The 12,278-nt window shown below is 44.1% G+C and overlaps 1 protein-coding gene across 2 annotated transcripts in view; it reads right to left on the bottom strand.

The window, feature by feature from the left end:
• Positions 1 to 8,077, bottom strand: part of LRCH1 (leucine rich repeats and calponin homology domain containing 1) — a 169,176-nt gene extending 161,099 nt beyond the window's left edge. The window contains exon 1 of one of the 2 annotated variants that reach the window (XM_069467684.1): positions 7,536 to 8,077. In XM_069467684.1, the coding sequence (XP_069323785.1) occupies positions 7,536 to 7,845 (310 nt within the window). In that variant the 5' untranslated portion in view covers positions 7,846 to 8,077. The remainder of the gene's footprint in view (positions 1 to 7,535) is intronic. The other variant, XM_069467683.1, reaches the window with a different exon arrangement.
• Positions 8,078 to 12,278: the final 4,201 nt, after the last annotated feature.

Here is a 12,278-nt window from a genome sequence, read left to right as displayed (position 1 = left end):
AGTCAGGCAGTTGGCTGCTGGTGCTATGTTTGAATTGTCACCGTTGCCTGCAGAGATAAAGTAAGTTAAATTGGAGCTAAGCTGATTGAACCGGGTCAGACGTACTGATGCTACTCCTCAGCTACACGGCATAAACATTGAAAATAAGAAAGAGTAACAGAGGGAAACATTGTATGGCAAAGCCATAGGTACTTCACTGCAGGGGTCGGCTGTCAAAAGCAAGGCCACGTGAGAAGCCGGAAGATTAGAAAAAAATAAGATGGGGGCCTCTTTCTGCCCATTTGGTGAGAACAGTGGGCTGGAGGGCTCCAGCTTCATCTCACAACCATGTTAGGTCCTCCTCCAGCAGAGGGACTGAGGGAAAAAAAGCAAACAGCAGGAGAAAGAAAAGCAAACATCTAGGGAGATCCCAAAATCAAATAATCTGCCCCTGATGACTTAAAAATATTCTGTAAGAGTTTCAGGTACAGTAAGTTGAACTGCCTCAGCGTGAACATCATATTAACACAGGAGCAATTTCTTATCAAGCAAAAAAAAAGGGAGTATTTCTGTTATGCAAATCAAACATATTGTTCTCCTCTGATTTTTTTTCCCCCAGCCATATCCTCCTTTATGGCCAGTGAAGGAAGATACAGTTGGGAAAAAACTTCGAACATATACAGAATCTGACTATAAAGGCATTTCCCTTCTATTGCATTGCTAGACCAAGAAAGAGAAGCCAAATTCTCACAGTTCGTCGACTTTCTGTTCATGTAAACAATCTCACTCTATTTTTGAATTACTTTATGGGAACAGATGGCTTCCAAATGTACTATTTCTTACTACAGAATATGGAAGCAATATCACTGAACTCTTAAATTAAAATGCAGACAAACACAGGCGTATTTCAAGCTTGAGTCTATATTAGTAGGCCTAGTTTTCCTACACTAAGTCTTACTTGGAATCCTGATCTTTCTTTTCTTATTATCTGAAATCTCACAGCAAAGTTCTGATGCAAAAAAACCTTTCATGCAACAAAAGAATAGTAGCAATAACAGAAGCTAAGCTTCGCATGAGTTTTGCATAAATAAAGGAATCAGCTATGTAAATACAGTTGGGTTTCATGTCTTACATCCTGAAATCTTCTATGACAGATTATAATTTTGTAACTTGAAATAATTGCTGCAATTAACACCAAATTATGTTAATTCCAACAACTGACATAATCATCAGAAAAGTTCACAAATTTCTGGAATTTCTACATCTAAACCCAGGCCAGGTTCCCCTGATATCTCTCTAAGACAGAATTCAATTTTTCCAAAAAGCCAAACCAAATCTGGAGAGCAGCCTCACAAACACGTTTTTGTGAGGCTTAAACAAAAGCTCAAGTTCTGTGGCCTGACTGATAAACCCATAACCACCTTAAGTAGAGTTAACAGCATTTCTGCCATTTAAATTACCAAGTGTCTGGAAAAGTACATACACTACAACACCTGTGGGGAGATGATTTACAGGGAGATGTTAAGAGTAAGTAAACGATGCCCAGCTGAAATATAAAAAGTCTTTATACATAAGAAAAAGGGGAGGAAATATAAAAGTACAAACAAAAGCGGGAAACAACTTGCGTTTAAACAAACAATGATGAAGTTGAGTAATAGGGTAGAAAAAGTCTATTTACACACCAGAAGGACAAGAAGGGCAAACGGAAATTGACTTCTGAACTGAGTGACATCAACATGGATTTCAAAAATTATCTATACCAAAGAATTACTAAACCATGGCATGCAAAATTTCAGTTCACTACCGTAATTCAAAAAGAATTCTTAGTCAACAATGTAAATAAAAATTTTTAAATGATAGAGTGTGCTCATTTTTGGCCTAATATCATACACCCACCAAAAATCAAGTAAGATGTTACAGTGACTAATGAACTATCTAGGAGAATTATTTCAATGATGAAGGTCAAACTTTGGGTTGTTGCTTTATAAACTGGTACAGACCAAAAATTCCCAGAGGTTTCCTGGCCTATAATTGTATGCTAGTATTCTAGGAGCATGATTAGTATGCTCTTGCCTTTTTAATAAAGCAGCCTACAATGCAAGCGGTGAGAATAGCATGTATGTTTGTGGAGATTGTTTTTGCCATACCATAGACATATATGCGGAAGAGCACATCTGGACATGATTCAGAACCACTATATATGTCACCTTAGTTGCTCTAAAAGCTTTTATTTTTTATTTATTTATTTTTTTGAGACAGAGTCTCACTCTGTTGCCCGGGCTAGAGTGAGTGCCGTGGTGTCTGCCTAGCTCACAGCAACCTCAAACTCCTGGACTCAAGCAATCCTCCTGCCTCAGCCTCCCTAGTAGCTGGGACTACAGGCATGCGCCACCATGCCCGGCTAATTTTTTTTTCCATATATATTTTTAGCTGTCCATATAATTTCTTTCTATTTTTAGTAAAGACGGGGTCTCGTTCTTGCTCAGGCTGGTCTTGAACTCCTGAGCTCAAACAATCCGCCCGCCTCGGCCTCCAAGTTCTCTAAACCTTGACAAGGAGGAAACTGATCAAAAGAAAAAAATTATAATAGGAAGGAAAAGGATATGACTTACAGTTCATGAATGGAGGAGTATTTAGAAAACTGTATATATAATGAATAAAGACATTTACATGATAGTGACTACCACAATAAGTGATAGGTACACCAGTAACCAATAAATTTTGCCTAGACACAGTGGCTCATGGCTATAATCCACTTTGGAAGACTGAGGTGGAAGGATCACTTGAGCCCAGGAGTTTAAGACCAGCCTAGGCAATATAGTGAGACCCCCGTCTCCACAAAAAAAAATTTAAAAATTAGCAAGGCCTGCTGGCACATACCTATAGTCCCAGCAACTGGAGAGATGGAGGTGGGAAGATTGCTTAAGCCCAGGAGTTAGAGGCTGCAGTGAGCTGTGATCGCACCACTGCACTCCAGCCGGGGTGACAGAATGAGACCCTGTCTATAAAATAAACAAATAAATAAATAGAAATAACTAACGAATTTAATTCAATAGCAAAAAAAAAAAAAATTCAAAACTGGACATAGGCTGGAAGAGGTGGCTTACACCTGTAATCTTAGCACTTTAGGAGCCCGAGGAGGGAGGATTACTTAAGGCCAGGAGTTTGAGTCCATAATTATGAAACAGAGTATGTTGTTGAGAAGGAATAGATGTCTTTATCAAGTCTGTGTGAATTCCAATGATTAAAGAGTATTAATATCCCAAGGATTCATTGCTATAGGATGGAAGCGGGGTGAGGGAAGTCAGCCTTCAGGAGATAAGCCTGCCCACAAACCTCAGAGAAGATTCTTTCAGTATGTCTAGACATTTGAGAGAGCTGGCTCACACAGTCTAGGGCATTAGTCCCAGAAGCTGACAAATCCCAGACCTCAGCCATAGCCACAGTCCTCAATTAAAGGGTCATAGGAGCCGTGTGCTCTGTTACCCCATTACAAGGTGGGAGTGGGGTAGGAGGATATGACCAGACGGACAGGTTTCGGTGCCTTCTCTTCCTCTTTTCTTTATTGAATCTTAGACTGTCAGGTTCTCACTTCACATATGGGAACCATCTTTCCAACCACAGAGTGTTCACAGGCACTTCTATCCAAATCCTACCCATCCTACAAAACCTGATCCAAATCCTACTTCTGCTAGCAAAGTCTTTCCTAATAATCGGCTTCACCAAAATGACCTTTTCCTCTGACTTCTGCACACAATGTCCATGAGTGCTACTTGACAACTCACCTTGACCTGCCTTGTGGCTCCAGTGGCTTCCTGGAACTGTCACTTAATCAGCTTCTCATGTATTCCTGTCTTGTCTTATACTTTGCATATCTCCTACAGAACTCTCACACATAAACGGGTATTTTTTATGCTACACTTTTGTATTCCTGCTGGGATAAGCTCTTCATATAGTCTTTCCTGCTTACAGCCACCTCAAAAAGATATTGGCAACGAAACACTCCACCCTTTCCTTAACTTTCAAAGACGGTTCCGCACATTACGTCTAAGAGCTTCCTTTTTGTTTTCTAGAACCCTCTGCAATCAGCCTAAGGCAGACACTTTTTTATTTCTCTTTTCAACCCACTTTATTTTAGTCATACAAACACCCTTCTGAATTTCTGCATCCAAACAATATTATTCAACAAGTCAACACTAAAAAAAAAAGTTTACTTTACTGATGTGCCTATTTGTGTACTTCTTTTCCTCAGGCCCCATTTTATGCTTCAGTTTATATTTATTACCAGTCATGATTTGTGCTCTTGCTACAAGCCACCTCGAGTCAATACAAAGCAGCTTGTGTATTCATAAAACAAAGATACTGTATCTATCCTATAACTCTTCCTACTCATCCTGCAAAATCTATTTCTTAATTTATCTCCCTGTGGCCCTCCAACTAGAATAAAAATCCATAAGAAGGGATACAGAGATTCTCTTCTGGTCATTGCTGTGTGCCGGGTGCCTAGATCAGTGGCGTGCACTTAGTGGAGCTCAGTAGCTACCTGTAGGACGAATGCTAAATGAATGCATCTCCAGAAACCTTCCCAGATTCCGCACCTCTCCACCCCTTCCCTCTGCTGAATGGGGAGTGTGGTCAAGAACATAAACGCTTAAGTGAGGCCACCAGGGTTCAAATCACTGGTCCATCATCTTGGTAGGGGTATAATCTTGAGCATATTACCTGGTTTGTCTCCATCTCAATCTCCCCATCTGTAGATAAGGGTATGACCAGGTTCCTAGTGAGGACCGAGTGAAAAAATGCAGATAAAGCACTTGGCATACAGTGAAGTGCACCCAGCAAGTGCTAGTCATGGCTCTTTTGTCCCTTTCAGTCAATGACACCTGTGCCAGGGGGCCTGTGCAGCTCAGTCTTTCTTTCCCCATCTCACTTGTTAAAAGACTAGAATCTGACAACATAACTTATTTTGACTCAAATATAAGTAAATTCATAGGCTCAAAATGAAAGCCTGAGAGGTTTTTCCTACGAACAAAGTGTATGCACTGAGTGACAGCTTAGATGCCCTCTCAGTTTCTGAGCTTACATCTTGGTTTTCAAGGCTGTTCAGCTCTGCATAGGTGGCTGCCAGAAAAGTGACTTTTAGAAGACATAAACCAAATGGTCTATATTTATACAACTTAACAATGCAAAAAAGCTTACTATATCACTCCCTGTCTTACAAACTTTATGGAAAAGTACACGCTACATCTTAGGTCTTAAGGATCTTCATATGCCATTCTGATTTTAAGAGAGATTCTTAAACCAAATATGAGTCCAAGAGAAACCATTATCTTTATTATATATGCTACTAATCATACTTTCAATCCTACTTGAACTCTTTATATGTAGGAAATGTCAACACTGTGCACGCTAGAGATCATTTTAACTCTTACTTTTACTTTTTGCTCTTCCAAATAAGAATCTGTGATCAACTAAATGTTTCTTTAGAACAAAGAGAAGAATGTCTATGGTTTACTGCCAGCGTTTGACCAAGGCAAAGATGTTTTGCAGAAACAAATCTTTAATTCATTTGAGTATTCAAGTTCCATGTAAAATAACTGGCTACTCTAAATACTGTTCTCTCTTTATGGCATTGTCTTAAATGTCTGCACAACTTAAGTGACATCCTTCTGCTCCTCCTCCCCCAATTAATATTGTATTTTTGGATGAGGAATTAACATTAAGCCTCTGAATTTTAACTAGTAGATTTTTCTGAGCATTAAGCATGTGCAAGAGAGCTCAGTTATAAACCTGCAAATCTTACACCCTAAGTTGGCCATAAACAAGCCGAGAGAAGAACAGAAACATTTTTAAGCACATACTTCAAATGGCAAGTCTGAACTGTACAAACACATATTATAGGTCATGCCAGCTCTATTTTCCGCAGTCATATCTAACCATTCTATAGTTCATGGCAAGCTCCATGGCAGAAGGAAGTAGAATAACAGATTTTTTTTTTTTAAGTTAATGATTCAGCCAATTCTTGGAATAACTTCCACTTGAGAAGACGTAACTAAGAGGTCCTATCAAAAGAGACTCTCCAGCTGTTGCCAGCCCAGCTCTGGAAATTCCCTCTTTCTTGCCCATTCCTGACTATCCCTAAATCCAAATTATAAGTTTAATGACCCTAGAGAGCCCTTTTGTCTCTAGTGAACTCAGAACTCTATCTAAATACTCATTAGGGCTCTAAATAAATGTTTATTGATTTAAAAGGGAAAAGGGCATTGAAAACCTAGCCTCCAAAAGCCCACTGCCTGCTCCTTTGCCCACCCCCTTCTTCCTCTGTAAGAGGAAACTGGGAGATCTTGTGCTGGGAGATCTTGTGCTGAGAGTCAAGCCATCCAGGATCCGGGGGGCCTGACAGTCTATGGGGCAATGACAGCCAAGATGTCTGGGCAGTGGCTCCAAAATGGGCCACCCACTGCCTGGGGAAATGTTGGGCGCTTGCTATGATACAAACCCTCCTCCAAGGAGCTAAACCGGATGGTTGGAAACCAGGTCAGTTCTGTACAGACCCCGAGGCCCGAGTCCCATTCCACCACCCTCCTTCCTGTTTATAGATCGCGCGCCTGCAACTCGAACTAACAAACAGAAGGCGGACGTTTCAGAAATATGTCAACACATGACATAACTTGAAAAAGTTACGCTGCTCATTGGCGCGAGTTACGACTTGCCAACCTCACACAGGAAAACCAGCTCACGTTAATTACTTTTCTTTTAGTATGCCATGCGGTCCCTTCCGCCGCCCGGCAAAGATCCGGTTACTGAGAACCAGGTAGCCTCGGCGTCTGGAACCCGACTGTGTGGGCGGTGAGCGAAAGGCTAGGAAGGAGGGAGCCGATCGCTTCCGAAGCGGCGGCCGATTCGGGTCACTACAATCCCAGCGGCTCTCTCCTCGCACAGGCGCAGGAAGAGGAAGCCTCGGCACCTCGCGGGCGGCACCAAGTTGCCCGATCGCTCGGCGATGTCGCCGCGGGGGCCTCGAGGCACCGCGCCGATGCCCTCGGTTCGGCCGGCCGAGGGCGTGCCACCTTTGTCTGGGTCGCCCCAGCAGGATGGGCGACGCCTTGATGCAAAGACGCCTAGAACTGGTTGGAGGCGCAGAAGCGGCTGTAAGCGCTCGGGTTCCCAGCCCCTGCGCGGGGCCCAGGAAGCCGACTCGTACGCCTGAAACCTCCCACTTCCACGGCGCGCCCGCAAGTCCCAGCCCCGCGGTCACTTCCCCGGCGCAGCCGCCACACGGTCGAGAGCCGGAGACCCGCGCGCTCCCGGGCGCAGCGGCCCGGAGCACCCCAGCTTTTCCCGCACTGACCTGCCGGGCGAGGCAGGGGCAACGTGCCCTCTGCACGGCCCGCTTCTCCCGCGCCCACGCGTGTCCCTTCCCAGGACGAGCACAGGCCGATGACCCCCCTGGCGACACCAGATTTCTGACTGGCCACAGGGTCGGGAAAAGCACGACAGCCAGCCACCCAGACATCCCGCCCACACCCACCGCCTGCCCCTCGGCCCTCTCTCACCTGCCTGCACCGTGTCCGAAAGGTCGTGCCCAGGGGCCGCGGTCCGGGGAAATTCCTTCAATTTCCTGGCGCTGAGGTTCAACCCCCCAGAGTTGGCCGCCTCCTCCAGCGCGCGCTCCAGACCCCGGTTCAAGGGCAGGTTGAAGCCCCCGCTGCCGCCGCCGCCGCTGCCCGCCCCGCCGCTGGCTCCGGTTCCTCCGTGATGCTGATGGTGGTGGTGGTGGTGGTGGTGGGGGTGATGGTGTGGGTGCAGAGTAGATACCGAGAGAGCAGGGACGAAAGGTTGGGGTTCGCTTCCCGGCGTCGCCATCTTCTCCCGGGCCCCCCCACCCCGCCCCGCCGCTCCTGCGGGGGGGTCACAGCTTTGCCCGCGAGGGAAGACGGCAACTCGGGCTGCGTCGCCGCCGCCGCAGGGCTCCACTCAGAGACGCTGGAAGAAGGGGAGGAGGGCGCGGCAGGCGCGTAGAATGGGGGGCGGACGGGGAGGCGGCAGTGGCAGCTCGATCTTGAAGGTTTCCTGTCCCCGGGAAGCTAAGGACTGCGGCGGCGGCGGCGGCGGCGGCGGCGGCAGCGCGCATGTGTCTCCACCCGCCCCTGCTCCCTCCTCTCGGCGGCTCTCCCCTCCTCCGCCGCCTGCTCTCTCCTCCTCCTTCCCCCACGCGGTCTGTCCAGCCCGAGCCTTCCTCCGCGCCGAGCCGGGTTGGCCCCCGCTGCTTCGCTGCGACCCACCCCGCAATCGGGGTACGTGGGGGGCTGCTCGGAGGTGACTTTCAGATAGGCGCCGCCTCTGGGTTTCCTTTTGCCGCCCAGGGGGTTTTAGGGGACGGGAGGCTTTAGGTGGTCTGAGAAAACAGCGGGAGGCAATGGATGGCATTTGAAATACTGTGAGGTTACGGGAAGGAGAGAATTATCTAGAGTTGTCTTAATTCTGCGAGTTATTCTGGATGTTTGACCTAGAATTCCCCAAGAGGCATTTATTCACTATGGGGTCAGCCAAACAGATGCCCTCTGGCCTTTGGGCGCTTACGATAAACCAGGCACCGATCTAGGTAGTCCACGTAAATGATTAATCGAGGAACACCAAGAGTGGAAAAAATCGTTTCCCCCAGTCTACAGAGGAAGTTAAGAAACCTACCTAAGGCCACCCCTGCAGTCAGAGGTGCAGCTGGATTCCAACTGGTGGCCCTCAGAATCTAGAGTTGCTCTCTTTCACTGTATACCCCTGGGCCAGACTTCAGAGCGAATAGACAAATACAAGCAGGGCAGGATGTTTCCTGAGCAATGGTAGAAATCTACAGACACAGGAAAGAAAGACTTTCAAAATGAGGTCAGTTTCTATAGAGGACAGAATACATTATCATATAAGGGACAGGGGCTGGCTATGGCCGATTGTGCCCCGGAACTGAGTCGTGCCGGGAGAGGTTAGGATAGGAAGCCAGAGACCCCAACAAACCAATAACTCAGTCACAGCCTGAGCCCGAGCTCAAAGTACTGCCAAAGTGTCCTTGCGCCGCTTCTCCTTGCTTCTGTGGGGCAGCGGACCTGACAGGTCTGCTTGCAGGCGAATTCGCGTTCTGCCACCCGCGACCCTGTAGCGGGCACCCAGGCCAATGCTGGCACGCCGGCGGGGACAGAAAACATCTGAAACCATAAGACAGGCCAGCTGGAAGATTGATAACGTCTTCCCTTCCCGAAGTTGAAGTTTCAGGCCCAACTCTAGGGCCTTTATTTTTGCTCTATACCTAAGACGTAATTGTCCCTCCGGGCGACAAGGGCTTGAGGAGACAAGCCTGGGGGTCGAGCAGGAAAATAGTACAACCCGTGGAGTAGGGGAGCCCGTCTTTTCAGTGGTAAGGCAGAAGTGTGATGGCCTAGGCAACAGGCTGGAACTTGTGATTTCATGGGCTCGGCACCTAAGTATGGCATGATGTGTCCCTTGCATGGACTGCACACAGAGTCGCCCTTGATTCCTACGGGATTCTTGACTGAGAGCAAAGCTTTGTCATCTGCTCAGAGGAGACAAGCGCCACCTGCTGGTATACTCCTCCCAAACCGCCTCTCTCCAACGCCTTTCCCCTCTGTCTCCCTGGCCTTTAAAAACCAGGCTTCAAAATTCATAATATTAATAATAAACGAAAATATATTTACATCACACAAAAATTAACCTGTCTTCCCCTTTCCTCACTAACCTGTCCCCAAAAGTCGAGTGAGAAACAGAGAGAAACTCTGAAAAAAAATTCCAGTTGAAAAGCTTCTGCTGAAAACAGATGGTGGTCTGTGTGCAGGATAGGATTGAGCACTTCTGGCTGACTGCAAATTTAGTTCAGACCAAGAATTGTTGTGATGCATCATATACAGCATATTTAAAAAAAAAAAAAAAGACCACCAATTCCTTCTCAGAAAAAATAATTGATTGAATATAGGTTTACAGCTTGCTTTTTAACAAATGACCAGTCCCTGTGTAAAATTCACCTAGTCATTGTAGTTTCTCTACCCTTACTAAATTACTAGATTACTAAAGTGTAAAAACTCCATGAAATAGGGATCTACACATCTTTACAACTGTCTCCCCGTATCCCAGCAGCTAGGGGAGTATTTTGTATATAATGAATGTACAATGAATGTTAGTAATTAAGTATGTATTGCATAATAGGCCATGTGTTTAGCAGGTTGCCACTTGAAGTTTCAAATGATTTCCCTGAATGAAAGAGTTTTTCCTTAAAACAGGTGCAAATACTTGACACTTGAAATTAATCTTGATTATTTCTAAATATACAAGAAACTTGAGAAGCCATTTCCCTTTGCTCTTTTGCTTCTTCACTCCTTCTTCAATAAGATGGACATCTCCCTTTTGTTTAATACCCTGTTTACTTCTTCTGAAAACAGTACAATTTTTCTGGGTATCAAGGGCAGGGATCAGGCACTTTTTTTTAATCCATCACCTAGAAGATTCAATAAATAATGTTGTCTGGCTGAGATATTTGTATGTTTAATGCAACTAATAACATCAACATGAATTTCTCTGAAGATAATAAATCATACTACTTTGGAAGCGTTTCAGGGATTTTTCTAGTGTTCCAAAACACAAATCTGTGAACCAGTTGGTTAGTGACAAAGTGACCTGGATGAAATGAGAAAAATTCGGACAATGTCTAGTTTTTCATACATCTGAATATATTCAATTTCAAGAATTGTGACAGTAAGACTGTGCCTTTCCCATTTTTTCTGGTGGGAAAAAAAACCCCAAAACAATGATAATAAATTGTAGTTTTTTAGTATCTTTTTTTTTTTTTTAAATAGGTTACTAAAGTCAGTTACCAATTATTTTAATGTTATTTTTCTGTGAAATCAAAAAGCCTGGGAACTACTGTACTTTCTTAGACTCTTGGTTTTCTTAAAAGGGAGTTAGTCATATGTAACTCCAGTTACCTGCCTTTGAGCGTTTTCTCAAGCTGTGTTCACACCGACTATAATTGAATGCCATGCCTACCAATCTTGGGAGAGTGTTGGTTTGTTTGGGTCTCCACCCTCACCTCCTTTCTGTTTTCTAGACATTCTCGTTTTAGAATTTATCATAAGTCTAAGAAAAAAAAGGATGCTGCCTGCCTTTATGTTTTAAAATATTTCACAGCCAATTACTGTCCAGACCCAACCTTTTTACTCTCTTCCCCAAACCCCCCAACAAAAGAAAACCTCAACCCCTCATAAGGGCTCATCTTTCCTTCTCATGGAGCAAAGAAGCTACTACGCTATAGTCAGGCCCTGCCCTGCCTTTTTCCCCTGTTCTCTCCCAGACTAGGGAGACTTTATTTAAGTCCTCCTTTCCCAGCAGCTCCTACAGAATAAAGAAACTACAGCATCTGGGCCACCGAGATAAAATTCTCAAAGAAGCTGTCTTCTGGATGACAATAGAGGAGCCATCTGTGATGAATGAATAATCTATACTTTAGTCTTTGTTCTATTTTCATAAATGCATATATTCGGTCTCATGATGAAATGCCAATTTTGTAGGATTTTTATTGTTTTTAAAGCAACACTTAAAAAAATTATATATGATATAGTATTACCAATTATATACCAGAGATACAACATGCTGACCTCAGATTTATGAGTGATAATAGCATTTTGCAAGAACCTATGAGAAAAATATAGTTTGGACCACTGTGGTTAAGAAGCAGATTGTAATGAAAAAAAAAAATATATCTTTGCCTTAATGAGCCTGAGTTCTCCTTAAATAAGTTATAAGGAAAAAGTGTCAGTGAGCAACAGCTGACCCTCTGGTTCCTGTCACAAGTTTCTTAAGAGGCTGCCAGCTGAAGTCACCAAAAAATAAGGACTGAGGGGCACCAGCTAACAAGACTTTAACTTATACAGAAATATATTTTTAAGTAACTTGTTTTTTAAAGATGTGAATGTATATGTTTGATAATAGATAATATTAGATAATAGCTTTACTGTGATTCACCCAAATGTTTCACCTGTTCATTATATTATGTTATTGGTTTATGATATAGGTCTATTGTGCTATTGCTTTGTAATATAATGAATACATGAGTTATTTAGGGGAACTAGTTCTTTGCTTATAAATAACTTGTTTAACTTGCATGGATAAATTGAAGAAGCATTATACAGTGTGTGTTCTTCTGAACTTTAGTTCTTTAGGCTGCTAAAAGGCATGCATGTGTAAAGGATCTTATTGCCAAATAAGTTGGGGGGACAGAGTTAATTAAAAAGTTTAGAAGT

This window comes from Eulemur rufifrons, chromosome 4, assembly GCF_041146395.1.
Source record: "Eulemur rufifrons isolate Redbay chromosome 4, OSU_ERuf_1, whole genome shotgun sequence".
NCBI classification, from domain to species: Eukaryota; Metazoa; Chordata; class Mammalia; order Primates; family Lemuridae; genus Eulemur; species Eulemur rufifrons.
Note: the sequence above shows the minus strand (reverse complement) of the source record. Positions and strands in the feature narration are given on the sequence as shown.